General features: G+C 38.3%; 1 protein-coding gene across 2 annotated transcripts in view; it reads left to right on the top strand.

The window, feature by feature from the left end:
• LOC108796965 (serine/threonine-protein kinase PAK 3) overlaps nucleotides 1–22,503 on the top strand; it is a 92,157-nt gene that overhangs the window by 63,118 nt on the left and 6,536 nt on the right. For both annotated transcript variants that reach the window (XM_018568533.1, XM_018568534.1), the window contains 8 exons: nucleotides 352–505; nucleotides 3,281–3,318; nucleotides 5,448–5,594; nucleotides 8,252–8,426; nucleotides 9,744–9,807; nucleotides 14,332–14,380; nucleotides 15,624–15,736; nucleotides 19,628–19,745. In XM_018568533.1, coding sequence (XP_018424035.1) covers nucleotides 352–505; nucleotides 3,281–3,318; nucleotides 5,448–5,594; nucleotides 8,252–8,426; nucleotides 9,744–9,807; nucleotides 14,332–14,380; nucleotides 15,624–15,736; nucleotides 19,628–19,745 — 858 coding nt within the window. The remainder of the gene's footprint in view (nucleotides 1–351; nucleotides 506–3,280; nucleotides 3,319–5,447; nucleotides 5,595–8,251; nucleotides 8,427–9,743; nucleotides 9,808–14,331; nucleotides 14,381–15,623; nucleotides 15,737–19,627; nucleotides 19,746–22,503) is intronic.

Consider the following 22,503-nt stretch of genomic DNA (forward strand, 5'->3'; position numbering starts at 1 on the left):
TAGCCTCATGAAGATTAATCATGTACATTTAACTCCTTCACTGTATGAATTATCTTGTCTGCACTTTACCGCCATAACCACTGCTAACCCTTCTGTCATCTTTCATGGAAGACACCAGATCAGATCAGATGACTCATGCACCTCGTCACACAGCCATAACTTTTTTCTTTTTTTCCTTCATCTGGGATCCTGGTTTTAGCTTTGTCTTTTAATAGAGAATGATTGTATTTGTGATTTCTTCATAGCAAAACCAAGGTCTCAATCCAACCTTCTCCCAGTGTATTCTGAAACTGTGTTATGTTGGTTGTTAGAGAATGGGACAATCATGGTTCTCTGTATTCTCTCCCACAGGGAATCCCAGAGCAATGGGCAAGGCTACTTCAAACCTCAAACATCACCAAACTGGAGCAGAAGAAGAACCCTCAGGCTGTGTTGGATGTCCTCAAATTTTATGATTCCAAAGAGACCGTCAACAACCAGAAGTACATGAGCTTTACCTCTGGAGGTATATTTGTCTGCTGCTTAAATAAGCTGTTTTTACAAAACAATTCTACTAAGAAATAGGGCTGCAACAACTAATCGACATAATCGATTATAATCGATTATTGAAAAAGTTGTCAACTTTTTCAATAATCGATTAATCGGCTTCCGATCAGTTGGCCCTGTACACAGCTCCACACACGCTGCACCTCCTCCCCACCTCACACTCGTGGCTGCCAGACCCGCCCGCCCGCCCGCATCCACGCTCTTCGCGCCGCACCATAACAAAATTATGGTGTACATATGCCTTTATGCCAAAATTTTAACTTTTGTTGTTTTTCTGTGTAGTAACAAATACAGTAAAATACAAAATATATTAAATGTGAAATATGTATATGCAACGCTTAAAATGAATATTTTCAACTAGCAGTTTGAGACAACAGATCCTCCAAAAGCCCTCCCAAAGCACCAGTCTTTATAATTACTATCATGTGAGTAGTCTATGTTAAGGCTAGCGCTGAGAAGCAGAGCTGAATGAAGGCACATACCCTTCTTCGCTGCTAGCAGAGAAAGCAATCTGTAAATTTCTAATCTGTAAGAGTTCAGCATTCCTTACAAACAGTACCATAGAGCTCCCAACATAAAATTTATGTTTTTAAAATAAAGAATGATACAAAAATGTAATATGTGTATTAGAGTGACAATAAACACAGGCATTAACTCTTAAAATGCATTCAAGTTCTTTAACCAGTTGACATCCGCGGTGTTAAACCCCCTTCCCATCCAGGCCATTTTTTCAGTATTCAGCGCTGCGGTACTTTGACTGACATTTATTCCGTCATGCAGCGCTGTACTGAAATGAATTTTATACCCTTTTTTGGGGACAGATAGAGCTTTCTTTTGGTGGTATTTATTCACCACTGGGGTTTTTATTTGTTTACTATATTAAGGAAAAATCACCGAAATTAAAAAAAAAAAAACAGTTTCCCCTATATTAAATGATAAAACATTTATTATTACCCAATTTTTTGGTAAAATATAAAAGACGGGGTCACGTCGGGTAAAAAGACACCAAACATGTCAAGCCTTAAAATTGCGTGCGCGCGCAAAACCTCAAAAAATGATAATACCCAAAATTGGCCATAGGCGACGCTTTAAAAGCTGTTACCGCTCATCAGTTTAGTGTTATCAGTGATTGATGGCCCTAAAATGATTGCTCTCACTGCGACGTTCGCGGCGATATGTAACATGTGTAGCGCAATTGTAATTTTTGCGCGCTGGGGCACCGGACGCGTATTTACGTTTATAGGCGCGTAAACGTGGGGGTGGGGGAGTTAAACATTTTGGGGTTTTTTTTCCCCTTTTTTTTATATCTGACTTTTATTTTATTTTACTTTTTTATATGTGACTTTTATTTATATTAATTTTTTTGCACTTATTGTTATTGCTATTATATAGTGGGATAACAATCCCCTATATAATAGCAAAGGCACACTGACAGGTCCTCTTTATGGAGACATTAGGAGTCTCTAGGACCCCTAAAGTCACCTGTGGACCCCAAAAGAAGCTGATGAAGCAGAGATCTGCGGGTTGGGGGATGCGGACGCAAACGAGCACATATAGGCGATCGGCGGGCTATGGACCCGCTGATCGCCTCTATGTGAAACACCCGGTACCGGGTGTTCGCTTTGGACGGGTCTTTTCTGCCCGTGCGTGCCCGCTAGGGGGCGCGCGGGAGCAGAAAAAAAATGCCGTCAACCCGCCAATGCAGCAGTGTCGTCCGTCCGTTTTTCTACTACGGGCGGACGGCAAGAGGTTAACCATTATCAAAAATGTATCTTATTTGTGTATTACTCAGCTGTAGATCCTCAAATCATCTCTGAATTGGTGCTTACACTGTTCTTACTTCTGGAGGGTGGCTACTTTTGTTCCCCATGGTCCCTGTGTGTGTGTTAAGTAGTCACCGCTCCAAGCTCACTCTTATTATGGACTACAATCTCAATACAAATTGGTAAACTAAATGTCAGATTGTAGTCCATAATGGGAGTGAGCTTGGAGTGGTGGCTACTTTACCACATACTGGGACCATGGGGAACGAACATAGCCACCCTCCAGAAAGAAGGATCTTCAGAAAGAAATTCAGTAGAAATTCAGACCCTCCAGAAATAATTCAGCATGAATTCAGAGATGATTTGAGGATCTACACAAATAATATATTTGTGTTAATAGTTAAGGTACTTGAATATATTTTTAAGATTTAACTCCTGACTTTAGTGTGACCTTAAATATCACATTATGGCACATTTAATAATAACAGACTATTTTATGAAGGTTACAGTTTGAATGCTGTAACTACAATAAATTCAACTCTGCATTATAAGGGGATGTCAGTGCACGTTGATTCCTGTGATTTACTTTTATACTGACACTTTTTTGTTGGAGCAGAGTCATTAGGAATATTGACACCATTTTCTACAGACTGAATTTATCTCATGCTGGCTATACACTAAAACGAAACAATAGGCGCGTAAAAGTTGGTTTACATAATCTTTCACTCAAAAAGCACAGTAAAGACAAAATGTAGTCAGATTTTACTGAGTTTTGCCCAGGATGCTTTGTATATTAAAAAGTTATTTAGAGCAATAGTTTCTGAAGGATGCCGTCTATCATTAAAACAGTTGATATATTGAATAGTCGTATTGCTACGTGTCTATCCAGCATCAGGAATTCTGTGGAATTATCATAAAAGGGGAACATTTAGATATGTTATTTCTTATTAGTGCTGGTTTTATTATTGCAGATAAAAGTGCACATGGATATATTGCTGCTCACTCTTTGGTAAGTTGTAAATCTATTTCAAATTTTTTTTTTTATAACTTCTCAGCTATTTATTTATTATCAATAATCAGAACTGCAAAGTACAAACCGCAATAATGGCTCAAGAAAGGACTAACATTTTATTGTGTTACATGTTAATAGATCTTGTTAGCGTCATTGTGACCTGGCATGTGCAAAGCTTGCTATGTATTCTGCAAGCTGCATAAGTTCCTGTGGTAATATACAAAGATACACAATGCTTTTGTGTGCCAGTTCGGTAACAGGATTACCAGGTGTTGGTATTTAAATGGAATATACACCTTGTCAGTGGGTTATTTTTCTTAGGCTAATAAGGGAGCAGTCACAAGAAAATTCCTCTGGTATGCACCATGCTTCTGCCTCATGCATAACATATTCCTGTGGCAGCAGCTTTAAAATCTGTATACAGGGGTGACTGTATAACTAGGCGAAAGAAAAGAATGTATGCTGCACATGTAGAAAGACATAGGATCTTTAAGGGTATACACACCCAATTATTTGTGCAGCAGAGTCAATTATATTCATCCAACAGTCTTGCATTTGCCTACACACACTGAAATCAAATTGAAGTATCAAGCATGTTCAAGTGGAATTGTACAAAAATGTTGAATTTGTGTTGATAATATAAGATCCAGTTTTGCCATATAACATTTAAACAAGTCATAAACATTGGATGAGACTGTTTGAAACTGTTTTGAATACTCTGGGGGAAAAAATGTTTTAGTTAAGTGTTGTGCATTCTACAAGATGATCTCTATTGCGAGCAGTCTCTCTGTACAGTCATCATCTTTTCTAACAATCTGTAATCGGGCCTGAAGCAAATGAGCAGGACAGACCCTGTTTTTAAATTCTATAACGTTATTACATAGTTATTAGTGAAATCAATTGCCAGTTGTCTTCCTATAGCTTTTGGGACTTTGAATGGAGAGATATCCCCTAATTGTTACCAGCATTGCTCCTTCCTTCATAGGGCTGAACCCTTTTGCTACAGCGGGGTTCTTGCACCTCTTGTCACATTCTCAATAATATAAAGTAAGTTAAAAACCCAGAAAGGAGAATGTGAGCACTTGTTGCTCATACTTGTTAGGTGAATATAATTTGTTGCTTAGGTTTCTGTGAAATATACAGTAGAAGATTCAACCAACCAGCCACAGCAGAACTGTTGGATGTGCTAAATAGAGTTGGCAACTAAAACTTTTTCTCAATTCATGTGTGCTTGAATTGTTTGTTATTTTGATTGTGATTTTGGTATGAGCTGTATGACAAGCCCCTATTATTCAAATATATGGGGTGTAAGTAAGGGTCAGTGTCATTTAATTAAAACAATTATCATTCTTTATGGCAAAATATGCAAATTGATTTTTCACCTTTAAAAAAAAACAACTTAAATTAATAGTTCCATATAGCTTTGGAAACACAGACACTTGAGAAGTAACACTGGAGTGATGTAAAGCTCTCCTATAGGTGTGTAGTTGCTTGTGGTCAGAGTCCCAACTTGCTCCAAACTGACCTAACAAAAAGCACTTTGTAATAAAATATGCATAAAAAATACCTGTAATTTATCAGTTGGGCATAGCTGGTTATTTGTAATTACTGTTTGGTAACGGGATTACTAGGCATTGTAATTATTTGTCAGCTCTGTTTGTTGACCTCTTGAAGTGGTCTGTCCACATAAATCTGACATTTCTGGTTTTGGTAAGTGCTGGAAAGATAAACCACCTTGGGATTTGTTTAGATCTCATGGGGACTCTTGCGTCCCTGGGTCTATATGTCATTTTGAGGAGATCCCATGCACCTTTTGGATTTTGTATTTATTTTATATCATGGAGGATGCAACAGGAGAAACTAAAACACTCAGATGTGGGCAGGAAGACCCAAGTCACCCAGATGAACAGGAACAGAGTAGGGCTAAATGTCAGGAAAATTGTGTTGTTTGAGTATTAAAGAAATATAAGAAGTAAGGTGATTTTTGAGAAAGTCATTGAACGAAACATGTCAAAGGAAAACCTGCCTTCATCTCTCATGATGACATACCCCACCAGGCTTCACCTATAACTAAAATATACATTTTGGGTGGTCTGACCTTTTTTTATTTACACATTTTTTTCCAGAACACAAAGACTGCATCAGAGCCTCCTTTAGCTCCTCCAGTATCAGAAGAAGAGGATGAAGAAGAAGAAGAAGAAGAAGAAGAAGAGGAGGAAGAAGATAATGAGATTCCTCCTGTAATTGCCCCACGTCCTGAGCATACAAAATCTGTAAGCTGCTATCAGATTAATGTCTCTAAAACTATAGCAAAAGCAAAGGACTCGTATGCAAAATGTGTGAATGTCCCTTTAAGATTATTTTACTGCACTAGAAACACGAAAAGAAGAAGATGACTAATTCCTTTAGAGATATCTTTAGTTCGGACACCATTAATACTGAAAGCTAATGTTTTTGACTCTATAAGCTTTACAGTAGAGTTATCAGCTCATTAATTTGATCTGAGAGATGTATGGTTTGCAAAGGCGGTGACTTGGCAAACTGAGAGCACGTTAGATGCTGCTGTTCATCTCACTGGACCATAGTAGCCTTGATTAAAGGCATGATCTGGTCACCCTATCTCACATTTTTACATATTCTGTAGCCATAATGATACAGTATCCTAGTGTTTCCAACAGTCTGTCTTGACAACTGATATCTACTGGAGGTCATCTTTCTTCATTTGTAAGCTGAGCTAGCTCACTGTAATGTCAGTGGGGCTGATGTATCAACAAAAAATTAATAGTTCATGTACACGTTTTTAAGGCACTTTCCCTATCTGTCTGCTCTTGTTTAAATTTCTATGTGAAGGGGAACTTGCTGGGCTGTGTCCACTCGTCTGCAGTTATGCAGTCTTCATGCTTAGTGCCCCCCATTCTTCCATTCACACGGGGAGTTCTGACCACATTAGGTTTTAACAACTAATAAGCACTAAAGAAATCAAATCTAAAACTTAGATTTGCGTTCAAACTTCAGGATGAAGAAACTCTAAACTTATAAGACTAACATCAGGAAAAAAATTGTTACATAGGTTGAAAATAGCCACAAGTCTTTAGAGTTTAATCTATAGAGTATTATATATATTGTATTCTGGTAACTATGTGCAATTAATATAGATAAAACCAGTATTTGGTTTTATCTATATATCAGTATGAATTCCACTTTTTATGTCTCGCATTCAATTATTTATTATTCTTTCCACATTTACATGCAGACCAAGCAATCCAGTTAAAGTTGGATAAACTATAACACTGCCAGGAGTGCTTAAGCAGATTCTTTTTTTTTTTATTGTAAGAAGATTTAAACAATGGGCTCCATTCATAAAGCGGAATCAGTATTACTATGGCCATACCACTGCTTTAGAAGTAAAAAAAACGTAAAGTTCTGCACATTTTTATATACAATTATAATCTTCTCAATGGAAGAGCAGAAAAAAAAGATAGGAGAGCGCAGTCTTTTGACCTGTTAGTCATGTGGCCAGCCTCACCTGCAATCATGAAGAACTCTGTAGGATACAATAGCTTGCATTTTTTGAAAGCACTATAAAATGTAGGCCATAGTGTAGACTAACTTTGCAGTTTATAGCAGATAGCAATATCCACTCTCTAGTATAAATGTCACACTATGTAAATTAAAGGTGACTGTTGTAAGATCCCCAGGCAGTGTTATCATTTGTCCAAACCCCTGTAATTTTCTCTTCAGCCAGACAGCTTAATTGATGTAAATGTGAAGAGCAATATAAATAAAGGCATGTGAAATAAAGAAGGAATAAATATACAGAATACTGTCTTTAAAGGTATTAACCTCATGCAGTATAGAAAAAAAACGAGCTCGTATATAAATGTGAAAATTGGTCAGCTGTCATATTGAAGTCGACTTCTTTACCTCTTATCAATAATTTAAAAACCTGTTAAATGTAAGTGATTTTAAAAATGTATGTTTATGGTCAGACTTGGTATTTTGAGGTTACCCATTTTCTGCTAAATATAATGTTACACAGAGAAAGTTTGACAGTATTTGACTTAATGTTGCAGCAAATCTTTTAACAAAAATTTTGGTGAGTTCCAAAGTCTAGATTGTTTTAGTTGATGGCTTATTTACCAGGACAACCTTAAATATGGTGTAATCAGTTAAAAGGAGAATGCAAGAGAAATGAAATAAAGCAGTGTAATCCTTTTTTTCACATGTTATCTTTTTTTAACTTTATAGGTTTGGGATATTTTTGCCCTTAACGCCACAGTTTATCATTGCTGCATGAAATTATAATATTTTTTAAAGTGCAAAAAACAGAAAGAAGTTTGCAGTGAATGAGGGGCAAAGTACAATAAAAAAGTGACGCACCTTGCATAAATAGGCCACTGGGTTTTGTAGATTTGCTGTAAGTCTTCTTAATCCCTTTTAAAATAATTTGAATTATTTAAGGTCTGTTCACCACAGCAAACTTTATAATATATATTAATATATTAAGAGACAGATTGGTCTCCTTTGAATACTCAGCCACTAGAGGTAATATATACAAAATGACACCAAAATATATCTTGATGAGATTATTATGATGGAGTTCTAAATACCAAACCTACAAGTGTACCGTTTGGCTTATGTTAGGACTTGTTTTAAATGTGTGTCATTGAGGCTACAGACAAATGCTTTTGGCAAATAGAATAAAGATATCATTTTTTTTTCATACTAATATTTTACTAAATTTATTTTTTAATGTGTGATTTGTGTATAATGTCACATATTATTCATTTTATGTTGAAATGCTTTTAGGGGACAGTTTATGTATTTATCTTCATTTTCTAAACTGTCCATTAAAAAAATTGGACAAAACCCTTTCATCCCTAGCAGTTATTCTCCTAACTATTTCCTGTTCATTGTCCTGTTTATGCAGATATATACTCGTTCTGTCATTGAACCTGTGGCTGTTCCTGCTCCAGCCAAAGAAGCCTCTACTTCTCCAGTGACTACCCAGCCAGAGAACTCAAGCACGAGCACTTTGTACAGGAATACTGACCGGCAGCGCAAGAAATCAAAGATGACAGATGAGGAAATTCTTGAGAAACTAAGTATGATTCTTTTCTTAGTTTTGAACCTGAGATAATGATGTCTGCTGTTTTTTTTGTTTTTTTTTAGTTTAAAGTAGACCTGAAGTCGGACTATGCATTTTAAAGTGTTAACATATTCTAAACAAGCAGTAAAATCACTGTAAAAGAAGCCCTAATTCACCGCTGTACTTGTAGGCATTGTGGAGAATTACATCTCCAATGTTCACAACAGAGGCTCTGAAATCTCAGCTCTTTTCTTATTACCTTCTAATGCAAAAGATTATTTGAAAGCCTGCCAGGCTTCTAATGTAAACACATCAGTTGATTCTAAGCTGTTAGAAACTGACTGAAACTCCACTTTAAAGTCCAAGTGATCTTTAAGCATCTTTTAGAGTTAATTTAGAGTACAAGCTAGATTGCTAAATGTTAGAAATTGTTTGTTTTTAAAGCTCTTTTACTGCTGGCTAAGAATTTGTAAATACTTTACTGTCCATAACCGTGGCACAAGTGTACATTAACGTGCCAAATCATTAGAGTATGGCAGGGTTGGACAAATCCCAGAGCCTGGTAACCAATGCAACAATGTATATCTGTCACCAAACTTATTTAAAAGTATTCTCCAGTCATTTCTTTTGTGCGAAAGTGATACGGTTTAAGTCAGGTTTTTACTTCTGTCTGTGACAATATTGGGGAGATCTTCGCTTGGTTCCTGTCCCTGTGATGACCATAAAAAGAAGTGGGCAGTGCATTCAGCACTGAAACAGGAAGTCATAGACGGCAATAAAAACATTGTCCAAAGATCTTACTCTTTCCTTTCCAAATGCTACTAAAAATGTGTTTTCGTCTTTGTCTTTATTGGGGAGTGTTTTTCCATCACTTTCTGTCCTGACCGGAAGTAAAGGGAACATATTTGATATTATAGTGGAATAAATGTGGTGTACTAGGTCAAAACTTATACAAGCCTATAGCGGGTGAGCATGCATTTTTAAGACAGTATTGGGGGGCCCTGATACTCAAACGCTATTCTGCAGCTATAGGTAGTCTTGTGTAAAAACATTAGGTGAAAGTTTTGTTAAATAGATAGGAAACATTGTGCATTGAATTAAATGTAAATATATTTTAATGTTTGTAAGTTTAGCATGTGATCCAGAAGTAATGGTGCCTTATTGTAATAAGGGATTTACATTTAAAAGCAGTAAACAAGTTTGTCATCAGATAAACCCAGATCAAACATAGGGTTCTAGAGCCTATGAATAAACAAATGCACATATGTGCTGATGATATTTCACCTTCTTAATTCCTTCCTCTTCCTTTTCTTTTTTTTTTTTAATGCTACAGGAAGCATTGTAAGCGTAGGTGATCCTAAAAAGAAATACACGCGATTTGAAAAGATCGGCCAAGGGTGAGTATGGCAAAACTTCCAACATAAATTCTGTGGGTTTGACTCTGTAGGCAGGGGGTGCCCCAAGCTAAAAGAACTTGGCACATCACTTTAAATTGCAATATAGATGCATTACAAGCACAGCATTTTCTGATATCATGCCACATTAATTTCAGCCTTCTCCATAAAATACCTGGTGCAGTTAACCTGTGACTGGAAAAAAAAGTTGGAAAACAGATAAAAATAAGTAAAGTGGCAAATGTTAGACTGCTTGTTGACACTCATTCATTCTGAAGTGACTGTACTTGTTTTGTGATTTTCATACATCATATGATTCCATTATCATTCTGGCCATTGATGTCATGCGATTCTCATTCTGCATGTATCACTGTGTGTCTTATAATCTATCTCTTTTAGCCATTACTGTCCCCTGTCTGGCCTCATATGCTGCATCATCTGACTCTTTATTGTATCACTCCATGTGCATGGTTCCATGTGCAGGGTTCCTTGGCAGGGTAAAACAGGTAATGAGGTTCTGTGAGACAGCCAAGGCATATATTTAGTATTGATCTTGAAACATATTTATGGATTTGGCTCCAAAAGACCAACAGTTTCAGGGATCCAAGAGATGCAGCCAAAAACAGAGCTTGTGTGTGTAACGCAAATCCTTTCCTCTGAGACATAAACCACTGTACGTCATTCACATTTTCGAGTAAATATAACCATCACAGTACCTATTGTCTACCAAAAGTGTTTGTTTTTCTTGCACATTCAGCTGATGTATTTGAGTGTTTAGTACTTCTGAAATCAGCAATGGGATGGGGGCTTTCTTGCTACCCTGGACCTGCTCACTGTCTGTTTACTATTAGAGGACAACAGCTTGACAAACACTGACCCAGCAGTTGAGAGGAGGGTATATTAAGCTGCCAAGGCATTTTTTGCACACGTTATAATCCACATTTTAGGCCTGAAAATTACTTCAAATCCCCAAACGTTATATTTTCTGAAAGCAAAGACCTTGTAGAATAAAATAGTGCAGGTGCAATTTTAAGGTCGCATGATATTAGCACAACTCTTTATCATAATAATCAAATCTTGTAAAAAATGCACTTAAGTTAATTTTAGTGCCCAAAATCACAATATGAGAAAGCAGGCATATCACCAGCACACCTTGCTAATGTGTCCAAGCACGTCTTCTTTATTGATGCATGTACACAATGAGGTTTCGGGGCCACTCATGCCTTATGCAGGGCCATATTTGATAGCATAATAGTGGTGACAGGTACTTTTTAAGGTGACATTAGAGGTCAATTAAAACCCAATTGTCACTTTTCCACTCCAAATAGCTTATTGCCCCAGTGTCACTTTACCACTCCAAAGAAGCTATTGGAGTGCAGATTGCACTCCAATAGTTCCTTGCCCTGTTTCTGTAGCCGAGCAATGTCAGCTGAGGGACTGGAAGTGATGACGGTGCCAGGCCCAAGTCGGCTTTACACATGTAAACAAAGTACCGCCAGGAGTCTGCAGCAAAAGGGTTAAAGCCCTCCTAGATTTGCTTACAAATAACTGTGGAGCAGCTGTCTTTTCCTTGAACTTTACTGGTTGAATAGTCAGTGTGTATGTCTCTTTGCTTACTCATTGCTACTTTTGCCCCAGTACATATTTAGTAATTCAGCATGTTGGTTTCTACCTAGACATTGAATGGCAGGTGTGTACAATAAACTGATTTTAGGAGTCCCTGGAACTATAAAAAAACAAAGACCTGACACCTGATAAAAATGCCTTTAGGGTGTAACGTTTCCTGAAAATGGAGCTTCTATAGAAATCTATTTTGTGTTGGATGCCATTTTTCTTCAAAGGTGCTTTCCATCTTTGTCATTTTTTTTAATACCAATGATCTCTTGGTACTGAAAATAAATTACTGTAATGTTATCTAGGGCTGCAACAACTAATCGACATAATCGATTATAATCGATTATTGAAAAAGTTGTCAACTTTTTCAATAATCGATTAATCGGCTTCTGATCAGTTGGCCCTGTTCACAGCTCCACACGCTGTGCACCGCACCTCCTCCCCACCTCACGCTCGCCGCTGCCAGACCCGCTCGCATCCACGCTCCACACGTCGCACCTCCTCCCCGCCTCATATTCCTGCCCATCCACATCCACGATCGGCACAGGGACGCGGGGAGATGTAGTAAAGAGGAGCAGGTGTGGGGGTATGGCAGCTGCTGATAGACAGGTCCGATCTCAGAAGCACGTTGCTGGAAGACTGCACTTTCCCACACATGGTGCTCTATAATGTATTGCTGGGATTTGTATTTCTCTATAGCTGATGGTACATTGTGCTGTATATTATACAGAGGAATACAAATCCCAGCAATACATTATACACTGTATGTATAATGTATTGCTGGGATTTGTTGTACTCCTCTATAGCTGGTGATATTCTGCATTGCGCTGTATAGAGGACTACAAGTCCCAGCAATAATACATTATACAGCGCAATGCAGAATACCACCAGCTGTAGAAGAGTACAACAAATCCCAGCAATAATACATTATAAAGTGGTACAATGCTAAATACCACCAGCTATAGAGGACTACAAAACCCAGCAATAGTACATTATACAGCGCAATGCAGAATGCCGCCAGCTATTATGTACTATTGCTGGGATTTGTTGTATTCCTCTATAGCTGGCGGTATTCTGCATTGTGCTGTATAATGTGCTTTTGCTGGGTTTTGTAGTCCTCTATAACCGTTGCCATTCTGCATGCATTGCTGTATAATTTTACACTTTCCATTTCACTATATTGCACACCACACTATCTTTTTTTCTTTTTTACTTCCACCGGTCCAAGCTTGCTCCTGTGATGGACTACAACCTCAATACAAACTAGTAGTCCCATCACTGGAGCCATTTTTTAAACTTTATTTTATAGTTTATCCGATTAACCGATTAATCGAACTTAATAATCGACTAACTAATCGATTTTGAAAATAATCGTTAGCTGCAGCTCTAATGTTATCGCTGCTTGTGAGCAGAAATGCTTAATACATGAGTTTTATCGTTCATTGTATAGTACACCACATTAATGATGGTTATATGCTGCCTCCTAGTGGAGAAATTACAGCTGATGGAACTAATGGAGCAGAACAATACAAGTAGCCTGTCCTCTCTTTCACACGACTAGTGTGTTCCTTTTTAATCACTTGTGTTGTAAGGTATAAGTTAGCTCACATTTTCTGAAGAGAACGAGGACTCGAAGAAGAACTAAAAATTAAGAATATCACGTTTTGTAGCAAAAACTTGATACACTTCGATTAAATCATCCTGTTGATTCCCATTACCTGCAGTGACTGATTAGTCACTGACGGCTGCCCCATAGACTCTGAAATTCAGTAGTTTTGCATAGAATTCCAGTGGGCAGCCCATGAATGTCAGTAGAGAAAGCACTTTTTTCTCTTGTTTCCCCTCAATCATCTCCTGTGTGCATGTCTAGATATGACAGCTTTGGCCATAATGCAGGCCTGAAACTGCAGTCTGGCATCTCCAGCTGCTACATAGATTTGGCAGTGATGTCAGGGCATGAACAGCATTGCGTCATTGGACATGGCATAGTTTGGCTGCATACTCAAATGTGGTCTAAAACATTGAGGTTTACTGTCATGATGGACCTGTCCTTATCCAGTAATAGTTCCTTAACAATGTCTGGCCTCGATAAATTGTGAGTCACTGGATGGACTGGAGCAAACATGCCGCCACTAAAGTCAGGAAAATCAGAATTCCTACATACGTGCCGTGGGTCAGTGTCTTTAGAGCCTTAAGGATCAAGCAACTAATATTTTCTCAATCATAGTTTATCTATTGCAGCCCTACCCAATACAGTTTCACGCATATGAGGTCATCAGGGTGTTTTAAGCATTCCAGTGCTGGTCTAAATGGCAGCCCTCGGTTATAAACACCTTCAGGCCGTAATTATCTATCACATATAGCTAAAGTGTAAAGAACCAGTGAAGGAATAATGTCAATGGACCAACAACAGAACCAACTCTATACTCGGGGGTCAAGTGCTGAACCACTAAAATCACTTCAGCATTTTTTTTTGTGCCAGATTTGTTAGTGACTGCAGTAAAGTAGCCACCGCTCCATGCTTGGTCCCGTCATGGACTACAATCGCAATACAAACTAGTAGACCAATTGTTAGATTGTAGTCTATAATGTGAGTGAGCTTTGGCTACTTTACAATATTCACAAGGACCATGGGTAACAAAAGTAGCCACCCTCCTGAAGGAAGGACAGTGTCAGAGATGATTTGAGCATCTACAGCCGATTGATATACAAATAAGCCACATTTCTGTTAATAGTTAGGATACTTGAATGCATTGTTAAGATTTCACTCCTGTGTATAGTGTCACTTTAATGTGATTTATCAATGTTTTTTTTTTTTTCTATATTTAGTGTTATAGATCTCATAAATGTGATAATCATTTATTTCCATTAATTTCCGCTGTTTGACCTTCTTATGATCTTTGTGTCTTGCAGAGCATCTGGCACAGTGTACACAGCTATAGACATTGCTACAGGCCAAGAGGTAGGCTAGAATGTAAACCTTTTTATACTAAATTGTTCTGGACCTTTCCACTGCTCATCTATTTCCGCTACATACAATGTGCATTGTTGTGCTTCCCACAAGTTATGTGGTTTATATACTGATCTCGCAATCCTTCAATATTCATGACTTATTTTAGCAATGTAATGTATTAAAATTATGGTTTGGTAAACATGAAGATTTTTCACCGAGTGGCTTTTTTTTACACTGGCATTGAACTGGTGAAGCTGGCTGTCCTGCTTGCTAAACACCTATAACTGCCGGTATATATTTATTCTTAATAGCCCTGAATTTAAGCCGGCAGAAACAAAAGTGTTTTCTAGTTACAACTCTGCTGTATGCAGTTTTCAGAGGGTTGGGTTTTCTTGCGCAGAATCATGGGGTAAGACACTGCATGATAAATGTTCTTGCAATAGTTTATATAAAACCCAGTTTAAGATACATTGGTTCAGGATCCGTCATGCTGCAGTAGCACTTTAAGTATATCTAATTTGGATTTAAGGCATTCTAAAATGACATACAATAATATTAGTTGATAAGCCACTGTAGCATGTTAAGTGAACCCTTCCATTACCCAAGCATGCAAACATAGTAGTACTTTGACATTCTGCTCAATAAGCTGTTTTAAGTGCAATCATGCTTTCTGCTAAATTTTACAGAAGGGCTCATTTACACTGGCTGCACAGTAAACTGCCACTGCAAATCATACCTACATTGTGGTGTGAATGGGGCATATAGGAAACATTTGTTTTCTATGTGCTTTAGTGGTCACTGGCATTAATCTGGTTTGGAAAAAGGCCAGTCACAGCACATAGTGTGAACTGGCCCTTATTCATGCTGGTATAGATATGAAAATGTCAACCTTTTTTTTTCCCCCAAAAAAATCACCAGCTAAGCTCTCATTTCTATCTTTAACCAAATGCCCCCAGCCATGTATGCAGAGAGCAGTGACCATGACATCACAAGATGTATTTTAATGTGTAAGTGATAGCCTGTGTCTCCATTGGGTGAGAAGCAAGATGTTGCCACCTAGCAAAGAGAACTCGGTTTGAGTACATATTTTGTATTGTATTGTATTGAGTTGTGTCACAATCTGAATATTTCACATTTGGCAGCAGGTTCTGTAAACACTGCAAAATAAAGGGTTGCTTTAAGGAGCCTTACATGATATTGCGGCTTTATGAGGGGCATTTAATACAGTCTTGTGTCATTTTCTCCTTTTCAGGTAGCAATAAAGCAAATGAACCTGCAGCAGCAGCCCAAAAAAGAATTAATTATTAATGAGATCCTGGTCATGAGGGAAAATAAAAATCCTAACATTGTGAATTATTTAGACAGGTGAGTGGTATTTCTCCATAGAATTATTTGCTTATACGTTGTGGCTGGTTGTGAATTGGCAGTCAAGCAGTACACGATTTATAGTAACTAATAATGTTACAAAGCAATAGAAAAGACATACGTATCTAGACCATTGTATTATTGTTCAGGCATGCATTACTATTTACACTCCCAAGTTTTGACCGCTGCACCAATCCTTTCTAGAACACTAAGCCCTATTGTGAAGGAATCTGTATTGTGTTGTAATGTATTGGCTAAGGACTGATTAAAGCAGGTATTTTTTAAGCGAACACTTAAGTACACACATTTTTAATAACTTAGGCAGTATGCAGCAATAGATTATCACCCAGTAATGTTTTTTCATAGAAATGCAACTGTACAGTTTATTACATTTTTATGTATATTCCTGGAAAAGATCACTACCAAGTTTTTTTTCAGATGTGCAGTAATCCATAGCAACTAGACTGCTGAAGTCATCTTGGTTAAGATATAACTTTTGATTTGGGTTTCTGTTGGTTGCTGCACTTTGCATTCCTCATTTCTGTTTGCATAGTCTGATTGAAAACACATGTATTGTCAATGATGAGGAGGAATTTATGTTGATAACTGTTAAACCTGCCACAAACCTGGGCAATGCCAACCAAGCATATGCAGAAAAATAAATTTCAAGAGCTCAGAATAATCAGCAGTTCTGATATCTAAGTGGAAAAGTTGCATGAAAATCCTGACTTTTCTGGGAAAGTCAAGCTTGACCCAACACCCAAGCCTTTGTATTGATCAATGAATCAATTTAATTGAAGTTGTATTAAACTCTCAAACTTTTTTCAATAATGAATCCAGATTAAACAAATACATTGCCCAGCAAAGTATTTCTTTAAATTTTTGGCGAAGCACTCTCATGTTTCTGAACAGCTGCCTCCAACTTCCTCAGCTCTGCTTCCCTGAACTCCCCCTTGAGTACAAGATCACAAGAATGGCACTGCCTCCAGCGGCTGTGCATCTACTAGCTTTAAGAAGGTAGGAGCGTAGATCAGGGAAATGGCTTGCCTTGCTGTGCCTGTGTGTTTGTGGAGACACTCACAGCTTATCATCACACACATGGGTGGCTCTATAGCACCCACCAAGGGAAAGCAGCCACCCTAAAACAGGCTATCAGGGCCAGTGCTCAGGTGACCAGATGATTCTGCAGGAAACTAAAACTTTTTAAACATCTAGGAGCAGCATCCATTGTCAGTCATATAATCAGCATTTGAAATAGCCTTTTGAGTTTATCACTTTAAAGGTACTCAGGATATGTGGTCAGGCTTAAAGCTGGCCATACACTGGTAGATTTTTGTACAAGCGTTCAATCGAAAAATCACATGAGAACATTCAATACCATCATAGACTTGATGAATGCCATTCAAAATTGTGTTTGATTTTAACATTCTATATTGGAATTAATGCAGTTTCCCAACCGAAAACCACATTCACTTTTACAATTTCATTTGTATGAGAAAAAAGTTCCATCCTACTCCTTCAAATCTTGTTGTCACTATGGTCAAAAACAATAATCTACCTGACCCCATTAAAAATTAAACTAAAATTCCCAAAATAATCTTTTTCAAACAAAATTCTACTGGTATTTGGCCAGCGTTACTCTTGCAGAAATTATCATTTTGACATGCACTTTTTCATCATTTGTTTGAAATGCCCAAGACTAATAGGTGGCACATTGAATTGCCTGAAAAACATCTATAAAATTATTTAGGTGTTTTCCAGATATATAGTAAGCAGATAATGGTGTTCACTCTATGACGTGTCAGAGGCATCCTAGAGGCTTGAAAATTACTCTGAAAACATGCAGTTAGACACCACACCCTATAGGGTTGTGGGTTACAAAGAAGAATATGGATAGTAAGTGTATCTGCATGAAGGATTTATTGTTGGCTAGCTGCTCTCTTTGTTTTTGCTGTGGCTTTGTAAATTTGTGATCGCTAGTTTTCACGGCACATTCAGGCTGATGCTGCGTGTGATCAGATGACCACTTAGTAACAACTTCCATTATTTCCATCAAAGTTATTTGTTGAGAGCTGAATGCGGCTATGGCCAGCTGATGACCAGAGTGAGCCAAATTAGCTGTTGCCTGCATGCTTACTGCCCAATGTTTTTTTTTAATACAAATGTATGCATTAAGCCGATCTTCAATCTTCATACAGAATCTACGTAAAATAGTGCATCTGTTGTGAAGGGGGCCAAACTCACATGCTGGTCTTTGGCATGAATCTTGCTTTGAACAGCACAAATAAATATTGTTTTTTGATGCATAAAGGAGAACTATGAGGTGAGTGCTTTTCACTCACCTCATAGTTCTAGCCGACCTGTGACAATGAGACTGTCGCAGGTCGGCTCAGTAGATCGGGAGGTGAGCGAACACATACCGGCGTTCGGTCACCTCTCAATCCTGTCACAGCTCTCTGCCGTGACGGGGGAGGGGCTGAATTCCTCCCTCCCCGCTCCGATCTGCCAGCGCTGACTGGCGGAACGGACGGGGAGGTGGCGGGTACAGCTGGCTCTGCCTCTAGATAGGCAGAGCCAGCTGTCACTCACGCAGCTGGGCGGATCCAGACATAATTGTTGGGATCTGCTTCTGCTGCGGCGTCTCAGTATACAGCGAGCAGTAGCTCGCGGTATACTGCAGCGTCTCAGTATACCGCGAGCTGTAGCTCGCGGTATACTGAGCTTAGGGTGACGGGAGGACGCTAGTTTGTGTCCTCCCATTACCCTAGGGAGAACTATGGGGAAAATCCTTAACCCGATAGTTCTCCTTTTAATAATATCCAGTTTCCAGCTAAACACATATTGATTGACAAATACTTTTGTATGTGAATGAATCGGTAGTTTAATATGTTTTGATCATACATGCACAGGTATATATTTTTATCAAATGTCTGATCCAAGACAGTTCCTTCACAGATTCAGAAGCATGTAACCATAAAGCTTCCTTTATTCAATAAAAACACTTTTCTAACAATGCATGTTTCATATATTTTACCTTTTTTAAATATATTTATATATATTATATATATCATATGTTTTACCTAATTTTAAAAGAACTGAAAATTGTAAATCAGACTTCGGAAGTTCGATTCATTTATATTTGTTTGAATTATAGGTAAAAAGGCTGGCTTTTGATTAAAAAAAATAGTTTTGAATATCATTCATTGATTTTGTTTTTTTATAAGATTATGATGACACTGGTTGGAGTGAAAACAATGTACACATTGCTGTATAACCTCTCTGATTATATAAGGACAGCATCAATTTAATACCAGTTGATTAACAAACCATTGTTCAAATGGTCATTAGGGTAGCCATGAACAGCTTAGGGCAAATTTAAGGCATGGGGGTCTTGTCAGCACCACCAAATGTTGGTTGGAAAACCAAAGGAACTGAGTGAAACATTGCCAGCCAAACCGCAACTGCTTCCAGTCAGATGCAGTCACTGTTGGGTCACTCGCAGCTATCTGAATACAATAGCTGGCACGGAAGGTCCCTTCATCCACAGTTTAGCATGGATGGGCAAATCAACTGATATCAAGTTAAATCTAGGCGTGTATAGTTGGCATTACATCATAGTATGAAAGCATTAAACCAGCTTACTTGCTTGTTTCCCCTCTAATACAGTATTCATCATAATGTGCTTATTGGTTAGAAGAGACTTTCATGCTTACAAGATCAATTATTGGTTGAAGGGGTTGAGCAGAGTAGTCCTACACGCTCTTGTGACTAATGGTGTAGTCACAGACTACACAGACTGTCACAGACTGTTCTGTAATATTGCATGTTTTTTTAAGTAATTTACATTAAGTCTTACAATAATGTATATATTCTTTTTATTGTGCCCTACAGTTATCTGGTGGGGGATGAACTCTGGGTAGTGATGGAGTACCTAGCTGGAGGGTCTCTGACAGATGTTGTAACAGAAACTTGTATGGATGAAGGACAAATTGCAGCTGTTTGTCGAGAGGTGAGTTTATACTTTAAAGGGAATCTCTCCATCCTTAAAAATGTCAATGTAGTGGTACCTTTTATTATCCTCTATATCAGCTGTTGTAAACTCATTCTCTTTTTCCCCAAACAAGCAGCATAAGGCAGCTAAACAACACTGTTACTGTATGTAAATTCCATCTTTTGTTTCAGAAGTCAACAGTTAAAGGGTTATTAAACCCTCAGGTTTTTTTTGCATACATCTACTGCTAGCAGGCAGTAGATATATGCAAAAACTTAAGAAAAAAAAAACCCTTCAAACATAAACATACCTGTGTGTTCGCCGCACGCTCCCTCCGAAAATCTGAAAAATCTCGGGCGGCCGCAAAGGATCTAAGGGCGCGCATGCGCAGTTCAGATTTTCGGCCGGGAGACGAGGAGAGACACAAGGTAAGTCTATAGACAGCGTGCACACTGTGGGACAGGAAGTGCCAGCGAGCACAGCGGAGTCAGCGCTGGATCGGAGACCCGCAGCAGCGCTGGAGGGACAGATGAAAACGACAGGAAAGAAGAAGAAAATTGAACTAAGAGACATCATACACGGACATTAGGGGAGGGGAAAAATACTTTAATGTCACTTTAAGCCCTCCTCTCCATTCCCAACCACTCCCCCTGACTGTTGATATATGCCTGCTGCCCAGCCTACAGCAGTGACACATTGTTAAAAGTCGGAAGTGCCTTTAACATGAAGCTGTAATTGATGTTTCTGGCTTTACCTCTGCTTTATGAGGAGCGAGAAAATCGCACCCAATAGGAGGAAATATCTTCTTTTCTGGTGACACACTAGAAAAGAGTTTACTTTCATTGCATGTCCACATGTAAAAGAATTCCAAGGATCTCTCTTTAATACAACACTGGGAAAAAAAGCCAACACACTATTCTTCTGTTTGGCACATTTCTTTTTTTTAACTTGCTTTTCGACATTTAACTCAAGGCACGTGTTATGTTTAAGTCAAGCATTGTAACGGCCTAGTATGAGGAGCATAAAAAGGAAACACCGGGCGCCTTTCCTGGTGCAAATCTTTTTTTTTGTTCAGAAAGATTAAAAGTGATAAATGTTACTCACAAAAGAGGTGGATAAAAAGCGTGTTGGACATCAATCTCAGGATACATGCAGATTCCTAGCAGTCGGAGAAAACAATCCAAATATGCTTATAGATCAGCAGATACAAGCTGACTCAGCTGAATGTGTTTTCGAGGAGTTTCCCCTTCCTCAGAGCTGGGTATGAGGAGCAACTTAAGTTAAATTTTGCTTTTAATCACAAAGGTGATTTTATTTTTTACAAATTTCTCAAATGAAATGATGTACCTTGTGGTGCTTATGATATACATAAATCTACAGTCCTAGTTTATTAAAATATCTAAACATTGCAGACCTGTGTTATTACGGTTGTACTGATTTTTGTTTTTATGTAGTCACTACTTTTAGAGATGAGTGAACCATTTTTCTTACTCATTTGTAGTTGATGATTTTTTGATTAAATGGGTACAGTACATGTCAAATCTGGTGTCATGCGGGGTCATGTAACTCATCTTCATTTGGAATCCACACCTCCGCATACAGTATGAGATTGCAAGCATTAATGCTTTCTTATCCAGCTTAAAACACTTAGCAAATGCTAAGCACAAGACGGGTTTTCCTGTTGCGGAAGCTATGATTAGCGAATTTCCCTTGTGCATTAGAACAGTCTTCAACTTTACCCAAGTAAACCGCTCATATTTGATGTATTTGCTGCTTCGTGCACATTTAATAATGATTTTCTAGGCAGGTACTAGTCATTGTAGAATTGTTACATCTGAGCAGGTTTATCAAATCGCCGCTCCTCTTTTCCTCCTGTACACTCATTTTCATTGCTACACAGTATCATTTAAAGAGTGCCTTCACTCAAAAAGTAAACATTTCTGCATTCTAATCCTACCCCTCCACTTTTTAAAAAAATCCAACCTGACCTTTCTTAATTTTTATTTACTTTTTTCTTTGTTGCTGCTTGACTCTCCCCCTGCTTTGATTCTTGCCTAGACGAGAATTACATTTTACTCCTACCCCCTCCAGGGATCTGTGACAAAGGTATCCTATTACTTCCCATTCATGTAAACAGAGGCAGCACCATATCTCGCACATGCGCAGAGTGATCTTTGTCTGCACATGTTCTAGATGTGGTGCTATGTCATTGGGGAGCCAGCTTACAAGTACCAGGAAGCTATAGTTGCATGCTGATGACATAAAAAAAAGGAAGATTGCGGTACAGGACAGGACCTTTAGCAAGACAGCGGTGCAAGAGAAAAGGACAATGTTGGATCGTCTGGGCTTGTAGTTATATTATAGCAGCAAAGGTAAGGGGGAAAAAGAGTGACATTTTCCTTATGAGGATAAAGTTCCTCTTTAATATAGGAGGTTGGATACAAACCTTGACTATTGGGTTTTTTGCCTTTTTAAAAAAATAAAATTTGGAACTTGTGATTAGCAAAGTGGTAACATAAAATTATTTTTGAGAATTGTTTTATCTGTGCAATAGGCCATCCATGTAATAATGTACAGACTAAGTTAATATCTGTAAAGGTGATCAAAAACAAGAATGCATTTGACTGGCCAAACAGTCAAAGACAGGTGTGCCAGACAATTGTTCCTGAAACCTGTAAGATGGCTCATTTTAAGTGTGATTGTTAAACTCAATGGAAGGAGGAGAACAACGCTTCTTATCGCTGAAGTGTGTGTGTGGGGGGGGGGGGGGCACCAA

The sequence above is a fragment of the Nanorana parkeri genome, unplaced genomic scaffold (genome assembly GCF_000935625.1).
Source record: "Nanorana parkeri isolate BGI_ZX_2015 unplaced genomic scaffold, ASM93562v1 scaffold1203, whole genome shotgun sequence".
NCBI lineage: Eukaryota > Metazoa > Chordata > Amphibia > Anura > Dicroglossidae > Nanorana > Nanorana parkeri.